This window comes from Elaeis guineensis, chromosome 7 (assembly GCF_000442705.2).
Source record: "Elaeis guineensis isolate ETL-2024a chromosome 7, EG11, whole genome shotgun sequence".
Classification (NCBI taxonomy): Eukaryota; Viridiplantae; Streptophyta; class Magnoliopsida; order Arecales; family Arecaceae; genus Elaeis; species Elaeis guineensis.
Window position 1 is genome coordinate 87,911,111 of NC_025999.2, and position 22,937 is coordinate 87,934,047.

At 36.4% G+C, this 22,937-nt stretch overlaps 1 protein-coding gene across 1 annotated transcript; it reads right to left on the minus strand.

Annotated features, from left to right (window-relative positions):
• Nucleotides 1-691: 691 nt before the first annotated feature.
• On the minus strand, nucleotides 692-22,833 carry LOC105048732 (J domain-containing protein spf31). Its single transcript, XM_010928164.4, is given in 11 exon segments — nucleotides 692-1,071; nucleotides 1,163-1,201; nucleotides 3,869-3,976; nucleotides 4,069-4,182; nucleotides 5,620-5,693; nucleotides 6,289-6,366; nucleotides 20,922-20,982; nucleotides 21,080-21,170; nucleotides 22,459-22,636; nucleotides 22,639-22,709; nucleotides 22,711-22,833. Coding segments are annotated over 11 exon segments (999 nt in total). The 5' UTR covers nucleotides 22,809-22,833; the 3' UTR covers nucleotides 692-984.
• Nucleotides 22,834-22,937: the final 104 nt, after the last annotated feature.

Sequence of the window (22,937 nt, forward strand, 5' to 3'; positions counted from 1 at the left end):
CTTTATTAAGGAGCACCAATACCCCAGCCTGTCTCTCATATCTGAATATTTGACATTGGGGTGAAATTTCGTGGGGTGTGGTGCATTTTGCACTCCAAATTCCAATCTATAAACTGGAGTTCATGCTGATAATTGATTCTTGGGGTATGCAACGGGCGCAGCACATCATTATTCTTCCTAACAACATTATCATCCCAAGTCCATAGCATGAATGTCAATCTGCTTGACTATGCTGCAAGTAGATCACCCTCTGTTCCCTTCTTTTTTTTCTTTTTTTTTTTTCCTCCTAAAAAAGCTTAGAGTACCGTTTCCTCGTACCAATTGATGTAAACGTTACATAAAAATTTAAATCACATCAAAATATAACCTCTTTGCAGATAGTGAGAAACAAGAATTCAGATTTAGTGAGATATCCCACGAGACATCGGGATGAGATACCATCCCATATATTGCGACAAGACCATCGCACTAACATTTTAGTATTTCGATTGGGACGCTTTGGAACATCCTCTGTTCTAAGTGCTGGAATGGAATGAAACGACGGTGTATCTCATTTTATGAAAAAATTGAGATAATCTTATCTTACGGGATTTAAAATCTTGACGAGAAACTAAAGAAAAACATGAAAGGAGAAGAAGAGCTTTGCTCCAGCACATAACCAGGAGAAATATGGAATCCATGGAATTCAAGATACACCAAAGGCATAATTTTTCGAATGTGTCGTCACCTCCTTCCAGTTAAACATCCGAAAACAAATGTATAGCGTAAAAATTTCCCTACCATTCTATTATAGAACTCAAGCATAATTGAAACTTAGAATCCTACCAAATTTGTGTTAATACAAACAATGTAATTCCAGCAAGCCAAACTCCAAGACTCACCTTTAACCACCGAATATCTCTAACATAAAATATTTAATAAATTTCTGACTTGTCAAATCTGTTTGCTCATTTTAATATCAGGCGCAGCAATGTCAGTAGTGATTCACCCTCGATTTACTGGCCTTTGCACGTAAGATTTGTTTGGATCTTCTGTTTTGAGCTTCGGTGGTCGGGTCTCTCCTTTTTTACCCTATAGAACAAGATGCCAGGTATCATTTTCACAGTTTTCACCCAAAGACTGTCCCGGATTTATCTACAGTTAATATGCATAATCTTCTTACCTTCTTTCCAGTCTTCATGAAATCTCTCCAGCTGGAAACCTGCGAATACAACTAAAACAGGTAAACAAGAAGCATACGTTTCCAATTGCCAACATAACAATCTTCGAGTAGGTAAAGCGCACGTTCCACTTTACCAGCTTTCATGTTCAAATTTAAATAGAATGCAATGAAAGAATCAAGGAAAACAGAAATATGATAACCAACAAAAGAAATGTAATAACCACAATTTGCAAACTTGGTTGACATAATGGGGGGAAAAAACAATGATAACGTGTATTAAGAAGATTAGAATATGCAGTTGACTAAACATCTCAGAATTGCCATAATTTAAGCTCAGAAAATGTGACACTTTGTAAATCAACTACTCAACCACGAGGTGGCAACATAATTTTGTGCATGCCACAAGCCGTGATTTGGTGAAAATCCATTTAGTGCATTGTATGGCAGGGTTTAGGAAAGTGCATTATAACAAGACTTCGTGAATTTAGAACACTGTGTTATGTTGATCTTGTCATCCCACCTTTCTGTCATGAGGAAGAGCAACTTACCAGACCCATTGAACATGAGTGTGCTACATTATTTTCAGACATATCAATGGACTTAAAAGGTTAACCTGAGAAGACAGCCTGTGTAATGCAGGGCCAAGGATATCTTACCACCGCACACTATTGCGTCACGATTAAAAGTAACAAGCGTTATTTTATGCATCTAAAGCTTAGTTCCATTCCTATCAATGCACCGACCAGCAAACATGCACTTTTTCTTGAGCTTCAATCAGAACCATTATTCAAATTGTTATCAAACATTTTCTTTATCCATGATCTCCTAGGAATGCCTCCTCTAGTCTAGTTTGCAAACATCAATTCCATCTCAATCAGTAGTCCATTTATATTGGTTGAACCTACAACCTTCATCTATGCTCTAATTGCTAATGAAGCTCTTTGTAGGCATACAGGTGGTTAATAAATTCATCATTACAATGTTTATCATATGTGCTTGAACTCCCATTCAACATTTTGCCAAAAACAAGTAAATTCTACATTCTCATTTTGTTGATTCCATATAGTTTTTAAATTGATGTTCAATATACCATCCCCCCTCTTTGTGACAATTATTTTGATGCATTTGCAGTGCCTTGCAACTCTACAATCAAATTCTATCAATAAGATAGCCTCTTGTAACAAAAATCTGTATATGGTGTATGGATATTTCCTTCGTACTACCGGCATTCAATTCTTTATACATGGACATTCAATATCATGGCTCCAACTACTGATCCCTTTCCCATTTAGTGACACTAACAACATAACAGCTGCAAGACCAACAATCCTTGCAAGAAGATTTACATTAATCAGTCACCCTTTAACAGGGGATCAGCTGTTATGACAGCACATAATGAGGTGTAAGTAAAACTTGGCTGATATAGCATTACTCTTGATAGGCTTTTTAACATTTAAATGCTTTCATATCTTTTAATTTATAAAATGGACCATTAATGTCACTCGCTTGAATAAATGCATTCAAGAAATACTATTTAAGGATTACATGTCACAACAATAAAAAGACAAATATCCATAAAAGGAGCCTCATCCATTTAAAAGTCATGTTATTCAAGATTCTCTCATTCTCTAGTAACAGCTTTCTTTTAATATTCACCCTAAAGCCATGCACACACTGCAACTAACATATTAAAATAGATTTTTTTAGCTGATATGAAGGATCTATGCAGCTCGTGCTTCTTAAAATGCCACATACTTCTCTGCCCTTTATTTGCTACTGGTTTAACCTCCAACCACAGATAATATAGATTGAAAAAAAAGCTCATTTAGTGACAGCCCTTGGGATGCCCACTGCTGCCCTTTTATGTTGCTTCCCATAAGTAATTTTTCATAAATCCTCCAAGTGCAGAAAGTTATCCTTTAAAAAATTAAAGGAAGAGAGCTTTGAATATGCATTGAACAGAAGATTCAACCATATATTTATGCTATTTCCTATTGAAGGCATCCCTCATATCGCTAAGTGCAATCATATATAAATAACCAAAACAGCACTTATGAAAGCAATAATATCCAGGAAAAAGTAATATTTTACATGTTGACGATGCAGAATTGTTCTATTAAAAGGATAATAAATGAATTCTCATACACTATAAGATGTAGTATTCACTTCTGATTTTGTATATTGTAGCTTTAACACTTAGTTAACTGTGTGCATTTATATTTTAGTATTAACGGAAAAATGAAATTGATCAATATAGGAACTAATAAGTAGTCACTATAAGCTGACAAAGCGGGCCCTGGGATTCTCATTGCATCAGATGTTGCAGGATAAGAAGTGGGACGGAAAAGATAGACACACTTAAAAGAGATCATAGAGGCAGTGCCTCCCAAAAATGTGTTTACAATTTTAGACTGAATGAAAGAAGTAAATATATGATAGACATAGTCAATATTTGAATAATTATGTTTGAGCTTGAAAGCAAATCAAGGACAACATAAACCAGTTCAGTGAAGGCTACTCTGCTGTCACCGTAGTGATACTCAGCACTTAGGTTGTAACTTTCCTACAACTATAACAAGCATGAGCATTAGAATATCATTTAGAATCATAAATTTGTAAGCTTCTGATTCTATTGATTGCAGGATCAAACTAGCATTACAAGAACAATCTTGTTGAAGTAAAAAAAAAAATAGAAAGCAAACATACTCGCTGATCTCTTGTTTCTTCCCACTGTTCCTCGTGCTCACGCTTCCTTTTCCACATTTCCTTGGTCTCTTCTTCATCCTTCTTCAGTCTTCCTTCCTCTTCTGATATCTATTCAATGAAAAATTGTAATCATCCATTAACTATCATCAGTCATTAACTAAAACCAAAAAAATATATACTGAAACAAGGATTTAGCAGACCCTCATTTGCATTTTTCTCCGACGCCACTCTTGCTGAGTTAAAATTTCACGCACTTTCATTTTCAATTGCTGCTGGAATTCTTCTGATTGCTCATACTGCCGCTCACATTTTCCCTATATATAGAAGTCAGATATTTCTTTGGGTCAGAATTTAATACCTTTCAAAAGTAATATTTGGAGGAAAAGAATATGCAAGCTTAAATGTTAACGATCGAAAACACATTTTATTTATTTATATCCTCAGCATGTAAAAACTTCAACTTAGTTCAGAGATAACCATATGCGAAGAGGAAGAGAAAAAGACAGTGAAAAGAACAAGAAAACAATAATGGCAAAATGGAAATGCCATCACTAACATCATTAAGTTTACACAGATACTTCCTATAATTCAACACTCAGTGGCATTGATTCTCTCTTGATATGTTGCAAATTCAACCTGTCATAGCCTCATATAAAGTACAGCTGTAGGCTGTGGAACTCCAATGTAACATGAGAAACAATACTTCAAAACTTAAAAAATAACAAATGCACACCATAGAGAATGTACGCAACTTATATGCAACTTAAATATTACAGAAATGTCATATATAGCATACATAAATATTCCCAAGTGCAAATTAATTTATGAGCACTTTAGATAATTATAGTCTTGTTGATGATGATTATTTTGGGGAAGCAATGCACATGCTGTAACAATAGAGCTAGTTGCAAATGTGTTCACACAAAATTCAATTGTATCCTCTACGTGGTAGTCAAATAGCTCAGTCAACCCCAGGTGATAGTCCCAAGCAGTTACCTAAGTGCCCAGATGATGGACTTAATACAGTCAATCAATTAGTTTTTAGCACAAGTACTTCATTGATACTATCAGATTAGTGTACCATCTTAAAAATTAAGAATTTTGCAAACCTTAATGCATGCAGAATGTCTTAGCTCAAGTGATAGAGATTGTTGAGCTCATTCAGCTGTCCATCTTGCTGGAGGCTGGCACTCAAGTCTGGGGTTTTTAATGAAAGATCTATTTCAGTCTATTTATTATCACTTACATTAGTTTCTTAGTACAAACTGGTTGTCCCTCGAAGTTAGACTCTTTCAAAAATGTCAAAAATAACTTCATATTCAATCTTACAAAGCTACTTAAAGTCAAAAAACCAATGCTACAAAATGGAAAATGCAGATTAAGAAATAAAGGTTCCCAAAAATCATAAAGCATCTGTTTCTTATGTTCACATAACAAATAATTATACATATAGAGTAGTCATGAGGTGAAACAATGAACAAATGGCTTTATTCTATATTACATTCTAAACAACAAGTGGGTTGTTTTAAAAATTAAGTACCATGACATTCAATCAGTAAATGGGTCAAACATATTTTAATTTCTATCTGAGGGTGAACACTTAAACAACCTATGACAAGAAGCAAAATTTTCAAGCTTGAAGATCAGATACATAAACAATGGAGGGACAAAATATTTGGCAAAAACAATGGCCGATATAAATGCCCTAGCTCAAAGGTATGACAGAAAATGAATGAAACACCTCACTTTACCTCATCAACTAGTGCTTTTATTTTGGAAGCATTATCTTTCTTCAACTGTTTCTTCCTCTGCATCCTTAGCTCTTCTGCAGCTCATAACCAAAAAGAACAAATTGTTTCATCTGTTAGAATATCGTGCAAATCCAGTTGTTCCAGCAACATAGAAGAAAACAAACAGAGCACTCCTAAAATCAATTCCCAAAACAGTAATGAAGAACAAAAAGTTCAAAAGCAACCATACCTAATCATTTGCTGCTAAAACATCGCAGCACCTCACAAAAATGATAAGAAGCATCTTTAAAAGACAAATTCTAAACCACAGATCTGTGGGGCACAATATGACAAGCACCGAAAAATGGTCTTTGATAGGGATAAGTCGCTCTTTTTTCTATCTCAAGCATCTTAAGTGTAGCACAGATATCAAACAAGAAAATGAAGGTTCATTGGCCTAAAGGCAAAAATAAATTTTATCCATTGTTGTATGCAATTATGAATGGAAATTTAATACATCAGCAGAGTCAACACAGAAATAAGAATTTCACGTCTCATAGAAGACATGACATTTATAAGAAAACTATCCAATGTCCAGACCATCATAGAAGAATGCACAGAAATTGTTTGAATAAAGATAATAGATAAAGGATAAGAAGGAAGCACAAACATATAGACTTATGTGCGCACCTTTTGCAGCATTTAATTGAGTAAGAAGGTATTCCCTTTCCTGCGAATCGAGTAGTAACTGCTGGGCTTTTGCCAATGCTGTTAGAAGCAAAATTTAATCATCAGTAACACCTCAAAACAAGATAAATAGAAATAAAAGGCAGCAAAGGTTGCATAAAGATATTAAATAATTTGGGGAGGAAAAACATATCAGCCATCACTATGGAGGGAAAAAAACACATCAGCCATCACATATTTGCATCTTAGCAAGCCATATATGTCAGGATACAGCGTCGTTTGATGAAGAAAGTTGAAAATTCTGGCATTGTAGCGGCAGATTTCTAATGCTTTATTAAAAGTACCAAAATTAAGTGGCAGGAGGAAAAAAAGATTGCATGTTTCATGCTTTGAAAGAAAAGATAAACAAGCTTCAAGCAAATGTCATTAGTATTAAATATAGACATATTATGCTTTACTCAATCAACAGTAAACTGCTAATACAAGTGCAGATGAAGAGAGTATCTAGTAATAGTAATGGTTGACAAAAATAAGGATGTGCTTAGCACTTGTTCATAACAAGAAAAAAAAATGGGGGAAGGAACAAGGAAGCATCTTTGGGCGGGCATAGTTTAATACGTAGAACTTTTAAGGGCTGATTGATTGTTTGTGACTTTCAGTGAACAGGAAACCATAAAACATGATTCTACGCAAGGTCTTAAAAAATAGCAGCAGTATGATGGCAGCAGGGGTACTGCACAGCACAAATGTGGCATGTGGGTGCATATTTGGGCAATATATAAAGTTGGTACTTTGGAAATATCTTCTTCAAAAATAAAACACACATAACTAGATAAAACTAGAAATTCAGAATTAAATAAGTAGAAAATCCAAGAAAAAAGACCTTCAGACTTATTTAAGACCCTATTTCAGCGGAAACTAACATGTTAACCTATAAAACTAACATGATCTGATGAACCACAATCAAATATCAAGTAAGCCAATGCAATGAACAAATCGATTACTAAATGATGCACAATCAGAATACAAGTATGAAGAAGCACGGCCTATAACTAACTTTAAAGTATCTATCTAATCAACAAAGCATATAGTATTTAATCTACAAGTCTTCAAAAAGAAGCTCAAAAATCAATCTGGAAGTGACTTATCAAGCAATGATTGATCATCATCACAAATCATAAACATCTGGGTTCCACATGCATGCTGCCTTGACCTACATTTGTGGCTGTTGACTGCATGGACTGTATTTAAACATTGATTATCTGCCAAACAGTTATAAAATATAGGGTAGGACCAGTTTTTCTGTAATGTTATTTTTTTAGGTTTTCTGACCAGCCAGATGTTAAAATTATGTTCTAAAACCAATCGTGTGACGATTGAGTTCCTCTTTGTATATGAGTTATTGATTAATGAATAAAAATTATTCTGATATTTTTCATCACAAAGTAACATCTTCCTTAAACTCTTGTGCTGTGATGAAGTCCTTAGAATTATGCTAGTGTGCGATAAAGAGAGGATTTATCGTATATTTCTTAAATATGTTCGCGATCAAATGATACGTCATTATAAGATGATGACGTTTATCGAGTGGAAGTCGTTGTGTGTCATATGGGTTGGTTGTCCTCTTAACCAAGGAGTGTAGTGACACTGATATGGCATACAGATGAGATATAGGGGTACATCGTCATTGAACAAGTGACTCACCTGCTGAGCATTCTGCTGTCAAGAGCTGCTCGCGAAACACATGGATTTAAGTGTTCTTCAGATTGAGATCACCATAGTAACTTGCAAGCAACTCACTGTGCTTTGGTACCGGACTATCTAGATTTCTAATGCAGTGATGGAAGGCTACTGGGTACAGTCAAGTATTTGCGAAGTCTGTGTGTGGATCAAGATGGGATTGACCCCTTCGGATTATTGGAGTTGATATATTGCTGTATTTGAATTTAGTAAAACCTTGACCAGAGTAATCCATGAGATGGATTTGAAAGGTTGAAATATCATGTGGATGAAGCAATCTCGGTTGACAGTTAACCTGAGACCATCCTAGAGCATTCAGGATCAAAAGGATGAATTATGCGGTAACCATATGTATGGGTTCTGAAATATTCTTTTGCGATAATTCGACCTATCTGGACGTCAGGAACCATTGCTAGATGGTATCTCGATTAGTGCAAGAACTGATTCTTGTGCTACCGACTTAGTATTTGAACCTACGGAGTCACGCACACAAGTCAGACAAAATAGAAATAATTGACCTATATTTATATGTCCAATTTGAAGTACTTGACTTGATTAAACATATAAGCTAACTTGATTGAGAATTAAATTATGGGTCAAACGGGATTGAAGAGTTGACTATGTCTAGCTAGCACTACACATGAGGTTCAGGTTCGATTCCAGAGATGAACAGTTTCTGATCTATGATCTATGGAGCATATGAAAGATTGGATTTAAATGACTAATTAATTTCAGATTAGATTTGAATTAATTGGGTATAATTGGATCCAAAATCCAAATTAAACTTGGTACAAAAATCTTAAAGAGTTTGAGATTGACAGCTTTTAGAAATTATTTCGAACCAACTTCGAATTAGATTCGAATCGAATCCATTTTTGATGAGATATGAAAAATCTTTCTTGCACTGAGATTCTCCTCTCATGTGGGCCAACCAACACCTGGAATGGTGCTGGTTTGGGGCGTCCCATTTGGGTGAGGGATTGGGTGTAAAGTAGTTGTCATATGTGATGACAATTCTATCTCATGTAGGAATCCTTCTTTCATGAGTATTGGACTGATTCAAATCAAATTTGAGTTAGGACTCCTATACTTATTGAGTCATGAGATTCATCTATAAATAGAGAGGGTCTCTACCTATGGATGCATAGCAAACAAATCAGATTGAGAGAAGAGAAAGAGGCGTGAGAAGAGAGAAGCCCTTCTTCTCCTTAGCCTCTCCCCTTTTGGTGCCGCCCCTCTTCTCTTGGGCGTGGGCCCTCCTTGGGCGTCTCACTTGCTAGTGTGAGGTGTCACACCAGCACATCTCCTCCCCCATTTGATTGGGTTACGAAGGTGATTCGATCGAAATTCATCCTGCTTTCTTGCGGCGTCTGGCGTGCATGCGAAGTATAGGATCTGCACTTCCAAGCCTCCGCGAAGGTTTAATTCAAATTATTTGAGATTTGATCTCTGATTCTGCTGCTAATCAGGTAAGAATTTGATCCTTATTTACGTAGGTTAATAGAAAAACTTTTAGATGCAACCTGAGTCATCCGAAGAGAAACAGTTTTTCTTTCCTTCAATTGGTATCAAAGCAGGTCTGAAATACATGCATGCATAACTAAATTTTTTGAGATTAATTACATAAGATGTAATTGAGATTTTTTGTGAGACATTAAATTTGATTTAAATCTGTTTGTATAAAATTTCTGATCTGATTTTGATTGGATTAGATGAGCCTAATCAATTGTTGATTAAGGTTGTTATAAGTTTGTTATAACAGAATTTTGCTGTTGCTGAATTTTTGATGGAATAACAATGTGAATTAAAATCTGTTTTAAATTTATTTTAACAGAATTTTAATATTGTTATTTTTATTATGAAGTGGGGTTTATTTCAGATCTGAATTGGATCCATTTTGATGGATATTTAGATATGAATCCTATCAGAATTCAGTACTGCGCGAAAACAGATTTTATCAGAAATTTATTCCTTATGCATTCATGTTTGCATCTAATTAATTTTCTATATGATATCAAATCTAAAATTGATGTTTTATAATCAGTATAAGACGTGTTTCAGATCTGATATGATGTATATGATGCATCAAATCTAATTAGATTAAATGAAGAACATAATTGATAAGATTAAGGATATGTTCATGATATAAATAGTTTTGTCAATAATTGCATGTTGATGTGATTATATATGAAATTAGATTTCAGATCTTAGTAGCCTAGTACTGGGATTGATGAGATCATCGGACCGTCCGATCATAGGAGATTGAAAAGATTAATCTTTCTTTTGCCTATTCGATGGGTTCTCTTATGACGTATAAGGGTGTCATTGTGATTCGATTTCATGAAGAAGAAAAGCAAACAGATTTTCATGAATTATTTTGATCATATATATGTTTAAATTAGATCTAAAGTGATTTATGATTTATTACAATAAGATAAAATTCAGATATAAAATTATTTTAGATCTGAATTGCATGTTACATAAGATGTAATTGGTATTGATCTAAAAATTATCATGATGCATGAGATGTATGTATGAAGCTTAAATCATACCTATGTATGTTTAATTGTTAAACATATTATGAAAATTTGTTTTCATGAGTTGAAACATATGGTATGCTTCACTTGAAATCCTGGTAGAATAATTCTACAGATTGAAACACACATTTCACACACTTAATTATGAATTAAGCTTTAAATGATCTAGATTTGAGAATTGAAGATCATTAAGACACCACATAAAATGATGGACAATGAGTTAGCTCGAATTAGGTCCTTCTAATGGGTTAGACCTAGGGTTAGAAATACATATGGACCAAGTAGAGAAATTGATTAAATCTAATCAAGTGTTGAATTAGATTAGATCAGAATTTCTCTAGATCAATCTCAATAGTTGAAGTTTGATTAAGTCCATGTGTTTGACCCTAATAAATGGACCATGATCATGGCTCCGTGATTGAGTCTGAATCTTTTAGTAGATTAAATCGAAACTAATTAACCAGTTAGTGTCTCTGGTAAGCTTGGCAGATTTGATCAAGCGGTTTTTAATTGAGAGCTATTCACCTAAATGCATCTACGGTGAGTTAAGGGCACATCCCTCCCACTGATCTCACTTACCTGACCGAAATGGTAGATTATGTTTTGATTAGGTCACTAATCAATTCGTGCAGACCCATGCCATTAACGTGAATCAGTATGACTGATTTAGGTGTCTTTAGACCAGCTTGTGTCTAATCCTTTACATGATTTGGTGAAGTCAGTGGGAGGATTTGCAACTTGCAGGTCGACTTCTTCTCTTATTCTCAGATCAATGAAATCAAATCCTCTAAATTATTAAATCCATAAAATGATAAAGTTATAGAATAACTTGATCATAGCCTTCCATTAAGATACGTGATAATGAGTCCAATATTCTAAATAAGCATTGGAGGTGCCGCACGCCTGATGTCTATTACGATTGAAATTATCATTCATCATACGACTATCATGATGTACTTTTAGATCAATGCTCATGTTGGCCGAGCCACACTCGGATTTGGACATCTGTTTGTTGGATGCACTTGGTGTATCATGTTAATGGTTAGACCTAATCAGAATTTTCAATAGAGGTGCCACACGCCTGTTGAAGGGATACCTGAGGCAAAACCCAATTGCTAGAAATTGTTTGGAGAAACAATTGGTTATGAACCTACTCATGGATGCACTAGGATTGGTCGAGCCACACTCAAGCCCGAATGCAGTCCATGTGGATTCTAGTACTCACTAAGGAATTAGTGTAATTCCTCGAGTTGGAAGTAGAGGCTACCAATTCGTAAAAGTAGTGGAAGGACTTTTAGACTAAAGTCCATATTTTCAGGATTAAAAATAATTCATATACTAATAGACTAATATTTTTTTTTCAGTTATAGCTAACACACTATCCCTTCGTACGCTGTTGCACAGCGACAAGCTCGCCGAACCCAACTTCGATAGTTGGTATCGAAACTTGAAGATCGTTTTGGAGCATTAGAGAATTTTATATGTCCTTACGGATGAGGCACCTAAAAAACCTGCAGCCAATGCTCCTTGTGCCGCGAGAGACACTTACATGAAGTGGCTCAATGACCGCACGACTGTGCATTGCGTGATGAGGGCAGCTATGAACGACGAACTTAGCCGTAAGTTCGAGGATACGCAGCCAGAGGAGATCATTCAAATGTTGAATGAGTCATTCGGCATTCCTGAGAATGCAGAGAGACACAAAACTTCCTGTGCAATGTTCAATGCCCATATGCGAGAGGAGGCTTCAATCACCGATCATGTATTGTACATGATTGAGCAGATTGAACATCTTAGCAAACTTGACTTTCTGTTGCATGAACAGTTAGACAAAGATGCTATCCTCAATTCGCTATCGAAATCCTACCTATCCTTTCTCAGTCATTATAGAATGACGAAGCCTGCGGTGAACTACTATGATTTGCTAGAGTTACTGCAGACTTTTAAGAAGGATCACCAGCTCCAGAAGGAGCCAGTGAATTTAGTGGGAGGTTCATCTGTAGGGTGTCGATCCTCTAGGAGAGGAAAGAAAAGGAAGGTGCAGAAATCCCATGCCGTCGATCCGAAGCAGAGCAAACCGTCAAAAGTTGACAAGAGCCAAGCAGAATGCTTCTTCTGCAAGAAGTAGGGTCATTGAAAAAGGAATTGTCCTGCTTACATAACCACCCTTGACCCAAACAGGCCTAAGAATAAGAGAAAGAAGCAAACGGTTGCTTCACAAGATACTTATATGATAACTCCTTGTAATTTCTCTGTTTATGATACTACTGCGTGGGTATTGGATACCGAAAGTCCTATTAATATATGCAATTCGTTGCAGGGACTGCAGATAAGTAAGAAATTTCGAGAGGGCGAGCGGTTCTTTAACATTGGAGATGGAAGTCTTGTTCTAGTTCTGGCATTGAAAACTTTGCAGCTTGTCTTCGAGTCCAGTAGTGTCATGTTAGATGATTGCCACTATTATCCCTCTTTTATGATGAATGTCATCTCTATAGGTCTTTTGGTCAAACTTGGTTATAAGTTTATAATAAAGGATGATTTTTGTGATATCATTATGAATGATACTGCAATTATGCATGGACAATTAAAACATGGCATATACATAATATTACGATCTGTTAGTGTAATGTATACAGCCAGCAAACGTCCTAGATTAGATAATATCAGTGAATCCTACCTTTGGCATTGTAGGCTTTGTCATGTGAACAAGAATATGATTGACAGGTTCATCAAAGAACGTGTCCTTGAAATAGATGATTGTGAATCATTACCGACCTGTGAATCCTGTCTACTTGGTAAGATGACTAAGTCAGCTTTTAAGAAAAAAGGTGAAAGAACCAGTGATATCCTAGGTCTAATACATACTGACGTATGCGGATCTATGAACATAAGTGCCAGAGAATACTACTACTTCATTACGTTCATAGATGACCTATCGAGGTATGGGTATGTCTATCTTATGAAGCATAAGTCAGAATCATTTGAAATATTCAAACAATTTCATGCTGAAGTAGAGAAACAGAGTGGAAAGAGTATTAAGACTCTTCGATCAGACTGAGATGGTGAATACCTCACCAATGAATTCCTAACATATCTGGAAGAGAATGAGATTCTCTCACAGTGGACCCCTCCTGGAACACCACAATATAACGAGGTGTCAGAGAAGAGAAATCGAACATTGTTAGATATGATCCGATCCGTGATGGGCTTTGCGAGTCTGTCAATCTTCTTCTGGGAATATGCTCTAGAAACTGCCTGCTACATTTTGAATAAGGTGTCCAGCAAGTCTGTCGATAAAACTCCATATGAGATATGGACTGGGCGTAAGCTGATGCTCTCACACCATAGGATCTGGAGGTGTCCAGCTTATGTCAAGCATTTAAAAACAGATAAGCTTGGACCAAAGTCCGACAAATGCTTATTCGTAGGGTACCTAAAGAAAACTAAAGGATACTACTTCTACTTCGTTGCAGAACAAAAGGTGTTTGTCAGCAGCCGGACAGTCTTTTTGAAAAAGGAGTTCCTTGGTGAAGGAGCTAATGCCTGTAAAATTGAACTTGATGAAGTTCATGAGGTGGAAGGACCGACATACATAGAATTGCATTTGATTGGTGAGTCAAATCCGGAGCTAGTAGAGGCACCATTAAGAAGATCCGGTAGAGTATCACGTCAGCCGGACAGATACTATGATTTTCTGATCCAGAATGGTGACCCCATCAAACTTGATAAAAACGATGAGGATCTAATCACCTATATGGAGGCCATGCAAAGGCCCGACTCCCAGAAATGGCTTGAGGCCATGAAGTTCGAGATGGAGTTTATAAAGATCAATGGTGTATGGACACTAGTTGATCCATCCGAAGGGATAAAACCCAAGGGTATAAATGAATTTTCAAGAGGAAAAGAGGAGTGGACGGAAAGGTAGAGATCTATAAAGTCCGTTTAGTTGCCAAAGATTACTGTCAGCGTTATGGTATTGACTATGACGAGACATTTTCTCCTATGGCAATGCTCAAATCCATCCGGATTATGCTTGCTATCGCTGCACACTTAGATTATGAGATCTGATAGATGGATGTCAAAACCACTTTCTTTAACGAAGAACTGAAAGAAGAAGTGTATATGATACAACTTGAAGGGTTCATATCCACAGATGAGTCGAAAGTGTGCAAGCTGAAAAGATTTATTTATGGACTTAAGCAAACATCTAGGAGTTGGAACATGCGTTTTGATAAAATGATCAAAATGTATGACTTCGTTAGGAATGGAGAAGAGCCTTGCATCTACAAGTGAGCTTTAGATTCTGTAGTCATTTTTCTTGTGCTGTATGTGGATGACATACTGTTACTAGAAAATGACATTCCGACTTTGCAGAGTGTGAAGCTGTGGTTATCATCACAGTTCTCCATGAAGGATTTAGAAGAAGCATCCTACATCCTAAAGATGAAGATCTATAGAGATAGATCTAAAAGGTTGCTTGGATTGTCCCAATCCACGTACATCGATACCTTGTTGAAGCGGTTCAACGAGAATAATTTCAAGAAAGACTATCTTCCGATAGGTCGTAGAATTACTCTTTTCAAGAAAGATTGTCCGACAACTGCTGAAGAGAGAGTATATAAGTAGAATAGCATATGCTTCGGCAGTGGGATATATCATGTATGCTATGACATGTACGAGACCGGATGTGACTTATTCACTAGAGATAGTGAGTAGGTACCAGTCTGATCTGGGTGAGAAGCATTGAAAAATTGCGAAAGCAATTCTTAAGTATTTGAGAAATATTAAAGACCAATAGCTTATCTATGCAGACACTGACCTGAAACTTGTGAGATATATTGATTCCAGTTTTCAGTCAGATTGTGATGACAGCAGAAGCGTGTCGGATTACGTATTTACCTTGAATGGAGGAGCTGTTTGCTAGAAGAATTCCAAGCAACATACTGTGGCTGATTTTGTATGTGAAGCGAAATACATTGCTGTATCAGACGCTGCAACATATTCTGCACCGCTATCACCTGATATGAGAGATCGTGAACCAAGATGACGTTGAGCTTCAGAAGATCGACAGAAAGGAGAACTTAGCCGACCCCTTCACTAAAACTCTCGAGATTAAAGAGTTCGATAATTTCAAATAGAAGATGGGTATAAGATACTGTCCTGATTGGCTTTAGTCTGAATGAAAGTTGTTGGAAATTGTGTCCTAAAATCAATCATGTGACGATTGAGTTTCTCTTTGTATATGAGTTATTGATTAATGAATAAAAATTATTCTGATATTTTTCATCACAAAATAACATCTTCCTTGAACTCTTGTGTTGTGATGAAATCTTTAGAACTATATTAGCATGCGATAAAGAGAGGATTCATCGTATAGTTTTTAAACATATTCACGATCAAATGATATGTGATTAAGGATGATAACGTTTATCGAGTGGAGGTCATTGTGTGCCATATGGGTTGGTTGTCCTCTTAATCAAGGAGTATGTTGACTTGGTATAACATACAGATGAGATATAGGAGTACATCATCACTGAACAAGTGACTTACCTGCTGAGCGTTCTACTGTCAAGAGCTGCTCGCAAAACACATGGGTATAAGTATCCTTCAAACCTGAGATCACCATAGTGACTTGCAAGCAACTCACTGTGCTTTGGTGCTGGACTATCTAAATTTCTAATGCAGTGATAGAAGGCTACTGAGTACAATCAAGTACTTGCGAAATCTGTGTGTGGATCAAGATGGGATTGACCCCTCCGAATTATTGGAGTTGATGTATTGCTGTATTTCAATTTAGTAAAACCTTGGCCAAGGTAATCTATGAGATGGATTTGAAAGGTTGAAATATCATGTGGATGAAGCAATCTCGATTGACAGTTAACCTGAGACCATCCTAGAGCATTCAAAATCAAAAAGATGAATTATGCGGCAACCATGTGTATGGGTTCTGGAATATTCTTTTACGATAATTCGACCTATCTGGACGTCGGAAACCATTGCTAGATGGTATTTCGATTAGTACAGAAATTGATTCCTATGCTATCGATTTAGTGTTTGAACCTATGGAGTCACGTACACAAGTCAGACAAAGTAGGAAGGAATTGACTTATGTTTATATGTCCAATTTGGAAGTACTTGACTTGATTGAACATATAAGCTAATTTGATTGAGAATTAAGTTATGGGTCAAACGGGATTGAAGAGTTGACTATGTCTAGCTAGCACTACACATGAGGTTCAGATTCGATCCTAGGGATGAACAATTTCTGATCTATGATCCATGAAGTATATGAAAGATTGGATTTAAATGACTAATTAATTTTAGATTAGATCTGAATTAATTAAGCCTAATTGGGTCCAAAATTCAAGTTAGACTTGGTACAAAAGTCTTAAAGAGTTTGAGATTGACAGTCTTTCGAAATTGTTTCGAACCAGCTTCGAATTGGATTCGAATCGTACCCGTTTTAGATGAGATATGAGAAATCATTCTTGCATTGGGATTCTCCTCTCATGTGGACCAACCAACACCTGGAATGGTGCTGGTTTGGAGCGTCCCATGTAGATGAGAGATTGGATGCAAAATGATTGTCATATGTGATGGTAATTCTATCTCACGTAGAAATTCTTCTTTTATAAGTATTGGACTGATTCAAATCAAATTTGAGTTAGGACTCCTATACTTATTGGGTCATGAGATTCATTTATAAATAGAGAGGGTCTCTACCTATGGGTGCATAGCAAACAAATCAGATTGAGAGAAGAGAGAAAAAGAGAGAGGCGTGAGAAGAGAGAAGCCCTTCTTCTTCTCCTTAGCCTCTCCCCTTTTGGTGCCGCCCCTCTTCCCTTGGGCGTGGGCCCTCCTTGGACGTCCCACCTACTGGTGTGAGGTGTCACACCAGCACATCTCCTCCCTCATTTGATTGGGTTGCGAAGGTGATTCGATCGGAGTTCATCTTGCTTTTCTATGGCATCTGGCGTGCATGCGAAGTAGAGGGTCTGCACTTTCAGGCCTCCGCGAAGATTTAATTCAGATTATTTGAGATTTGATCTCTGGTTCTACAGCTAATTAGGTAAGGATTTGATCCTTATTCATGTAGATTAATAGAAAAATTTTTAGATGCAACTTGGATCATTCGAAGAGAAATAGTTTCCCTTCCCTTCATCAGGATTTCTAAAACAGATCCAAGCAACCAAACATAAAATTTTATAAGACTCATTATTTTAAGTTTCGCATAGATCCATTTTAATAAACATTGACAAACAAATATCCCTTAAAAGTTAAAACGAATATTTACATGTGGTGACATACATGTCATATGTTGAGAGAACCAAAGAGAAGATCAAAAGGTACACAGTGAACATGGATTTGGATATAGGAATGCTCTGAAGGATTCAATATTTTAGTTCCCAGGGACCTATTATCTAGCATTGTCAAATAATTCTTCTAAGAATACGGGCACTCTGGAGGGTGGATTGAATGTGCCAGATATTCTCTGCATAAGAAAAGATACATAACATAAAAAGTTTCCAAGGCGATTTTCAGAGAATAGCTAGCCACACAATATACTGTAGTTGCAAATGCATATATTAGGATCAAAAGAAGAGATGAAACCATAAAACGACCTAGCATGTGATGGAGAAATATAAAAAGAAAAAATGAATTGTTTACCAGAGAATAAATATTGAAACAGGGGAACAAAATTTGACATCTAAAACATGAATGCTGTCTACATGAGAGGCAAAGTAGCAAAGAGATGGAGAAGCCTCAAAGATAGCTCACTTCTGCAAAGAAGAGGCGAGAAGAAGATAAAGGGGGCATGACCAAGGTAGAAGAAAGGTAAGAAAGAAAGAAACCAACAGAGGAAGGGATATGGGTGTTGGACTTGTCATGTAGTCAATACCATGAACTTCAACACTAATTTTTCCCATTTTCTTTTATGTGCACATAGACGCCCAATTTGTTGATGTTATTATACTTCAAATCCCCATGCATTGTATTTGTTTGACTGAGGGGTGAGCAGCAGTGTACAATTTCAGGCTGTCCGTATTCCTCAGTTCAAGTGGTCATGTGACAGGTACATGACTTAAGTGCAGTCTACCAGTGGTATTCAAAATATCAAGTCTAACATAGGAATTAGAGAAGTTATATGAACGAGTTGAAAAAAAAAAAATACTCTATTGAAATAACTTCCAAATGCTAAGATAAAATTGTGGGATCTAAATTATAAATCTGTCTAATCCAGATGAATAAACATACATAGTCCTGAGGGAAAAGGAATAAGGAGGAAATTAAGCATATAAAACAACACATCTCATGATAGAAGCTCAAGAGGAAATTTTTAATGTTAAGCTTTACACTAACTCAATTATCAAAAGGGCAAACAACAACAAAAAAAGCTTTGGGATAGCAAAAACAGGAAAGAGTTATAAGAGGGGGAAATACTATGGAAGACAACAGATTGAAGAAGTGATTGGTCTGAAAAAATAAACAGAGGACGAAAGAGATACCTACCAATGAAGAAGATTGCAGACATCAAACTCGATTTTTATCCAGTTAAAAAGAGACATAGAAAGATGATAAACTTTGAAGTTTGCTCAAGATATCATCTCAAAGAGTTTTAAGACTTGCTACAATTTAAGGCCTACTAATTTAATCTTGCACCTAAGGAAGATTTACACTTTAACTCTTCAAATAAATATCTCTAATTCCTACTACAGACTCATGTTTAAGTTCACAAAACCAGTGATTACATTAGTTGTCCGATGCCCACTGCATGACCATTAAGTGACAGTTTTGGGGGACTCCAACATCTTAGGCTAACATTCACCCCCCACCCCCACTTAATAAAACAATACATGACTATGCTACCTGGAAGATTTAAGAAGGAACCTAAATGAGCCGGAGAGCTTGCTAACTCCTAAATGCTCATGTATACTATTTTTTGTGAGTAAGAATGCCCAAATCTCAAGCATGATTATCCTTTTTTATCATAAAGAAAAGTTTTCTAGACCAAAAAGACAAGGGGTTTGAGCAAGGACCTTTTTCTCATAAGGAAGCATAAGCATCTAAAACAAAAGCTTGAGTCACAAACTCACAAGCGCCTGACCATTAATATTACAGTGGGTTCACATATATTGCTTGTTAGCATCAACATTTTAAGTCTTGGTACTAGACCGTATACATGTAACAGTTTGTGTAGCTCAGGTCACTTCAATATACCCCCGTACCAACATATGATACATTGTTAGAGTTGGCACAGTAATTGTACCATGTTTCGATATGAGGGCAATATTGAACCCCCATATTGTACTGATAATGTATCAACTCAGTACAATATGCCTTGTACCTAGCTGGTATATGTCAGTACTCAACATCATGATGCCTTAAAATGGAAACCACCATATCAACATTTGAAAAGATGGTTTTAAAGGAGCAGCTAGAAAGAGGATAGGTTTGGTTAGAAGAATGTGTGGGTCAATGGATGCGGTTGGGGTTCAGAGATGAGGGATGGGATGGGTGAGAATTTAAGTGGGAAGGGACCTTGGATCACATTTCATAATACTAAAATGAATTAAATGGAGGCATTCAAGTCAAGTTGCTAGGCATGGCTTAACAATTTGGATAGCGTGGTGATGACCAATAAAGATGGCATGGATGAAGTTTGGATCCTTAGGCAAGATGTGAAAGTGGTGATGAGGGGATCCAAGGCATGATAAATCCATGTGCTTAAGAAACAAGGTTCAATGCTTGAGAAACTAAAGGAAAAAACTGAGACTGTCAAGATCTCAGATTCACATATTGAATGAAGAAAGTCATGGCACAAGCAGGTAGCAAAAGCGAAGCTCTATATACATGGGTTTTTGGAGACTAGGTGTCATAGGAATTTCAGGATGCCAAGGAGTTAGAAAACTTCCTCAGCAAGTGGATAGGTATATAAAGATATTAGTCACCAACTCTCCATTCTCCAATGTAGAAGTAATTCCTAGGACTTCTAAAACCACTTTTTTTAGAAAAAGAAAACTATATAATTCTTCATATGAATCTAGAGCTAGAAAATCTAATCAGACAGAATTTTGAATCAAAAAACCAAATGTTGATTTCTCTTGTGACAAACTCTAAAAGCTTCAAAACTTAACTTATCAAGACCACTACTAGTGATATTTAACGGATATTACACGGCCTCAGTTTTTGATTCCTGACAATTCTTGTTTATTCTCATACCATAATCAAGAAACTGTAGACAAATATGCTTGACAGAGGGATGGATGCAATAGTGCATTATTGAACACAGCATAGAGAAAATATGTTTCAATTCACTCCGCTATCCAACATAGAAGAAGCATATTTAATTTAGAACACCTGAAAAAGCCTCCTTTGCTTCTGGATGCTTGCACTTGTCAGGGTGAACCAGCAAAGACAACTACAAAACTCAGCAAATTTAAATAAGGTCAGATATCAAAAGGAATCCCAATAATAGACAGAGAATCTGCTTATCAAATTCAACTATGTAATTTTACCTTTCGATATTGCTTCTTCACATCATCAGTTGATGAATCAAATGGTAAGTTTAGATGCTCAAACGGATTCAACTTGAAGCATGAAAGTATCCTGAGAAGTTTCATAGTTGCTCACAGAGCGAACAAAATATGCAATAGCAAGGCAAAATGAGATAATTAAACATCCACCAGACACCACTTTAGAGTTGTGCCCGAGCCAGCCACATGTTGACGAGATAAGGTGATTGTCACAAAGCAAAAAAATTGGCGAAATATATTGGCAGATTGAGATTCTCCAAATCATGCATCTATATTGCATCTGTTGATTCACTTTGCACCAAATTTTGCAATATGAATTCACTGATTATTTGCAAAGTGCATATTGAATTTGGGCCTAATTGCAAATTTATTGAGGCAAAGCATAAAAGATTATGTACAAATGGGCTATATCATATGGTGACCCTCTATGGTGCTACCATATTGTACACATATTATACTTGTATTTTTTGTAGATCAATTAGTGTAACATTAGTTAAAGTAAATTACATATCTAGTATAATCTAATTATAATAATTAAAGCTGAATCAACCTAAGATTAAAATAGATAATTATTACTTATATATCACTTAAAACTTGAGAAGGACTTAAGCATGATTCACTTTTGCTTGACTATCTCTTTGTTAATGAAAATTTCCCCTAACTACTCTTTGGACTTTTTCTTGGAAGTTTTCTCTTTTCATATCATTTTTATGTCGGCAGCTAGTCTTCAATTATCCTAATAATCTTTCATTTAGTTCTGCATTCAGCTGCCAACTACTATCTCATGACTCCAGGAAAATTTGGAAAAAGAAAAAGATGCCCAGCTGCTGTATACTATAGAAACACCTCCCTATATTCTCTAAATTTGCAGGTTTTCTCATCCTACGTTTCTGCTTCCTTCCATCTTGTGTTAATTAATTACTGACCCGTCCATCCTAAAACTCCAGAAATTTCTTAAAGTTGACGTTTCAAAGAATGTCAATTATTTAATTCAACCTGGTGCAAGAAAAAAGAAAATTCCTAATAATCTCCTAGTGCACCAGACTTAACTCTCTCCCTATCAAACAGCTAAACAATCAAAGCATTCTTACCCCATGTCCTTTCTCCATCAGATATCCTAACCTCCACGGTCGAAACCAAATTATTATTTCTGAAAAAGAATATGAATCCGAAGATATAATTCCTCCACGATCGATGAAAACCTTGAATGATATCTTTCCTTCAAGCCCTCATCAATTAAAATTTATTCAATACTTTAGTTAAAAATTTCGAGTCGAAAGCGATAAATAGGTACCAGTTATGGATTGAGCTAAACCGGAGGTGATATAGAGACAAAACAAGAAAGGAAAAGGGATTGAGACCTGACGACCTCGTTGTCTCTCTCGACTTCGCTGACCTCGGCCAGAAAGCTTTTGAGGAGCAGATCCTCCTCCTTCTCGGCGGCCATCGGAATCGCGAGCTCTGGCTTCTTGGCCTTCTCTGCGTGCGCTCCGATGGGAACCCGAGGGCCAGAGGCCTCTATTTTTCTGTGAACAAACGACCGATGCTCCTGACGCACGGAAACGGGTTCCGGAAAGGCCTCAATGGGTTTGGGTTTCCGTCACTGTTCTCGGGTGCGCAACCGCCCAATCCCGTGAGTCCCATCCACCATCCGCTGTTGTTTCAAGATTCGCGGAGCAAAAATGTGTGCTTGGTATTTGGGAATCACCATTGCATGACGATTCGCACAAACAAGGTTTTCATTTCGGCCGATATATCATTCTGTATTAGTTTCGATCACTCATTTGTTCAATACATTCAAGATATCATTTCGTTATCTTTATTCTTTATATCACTACGT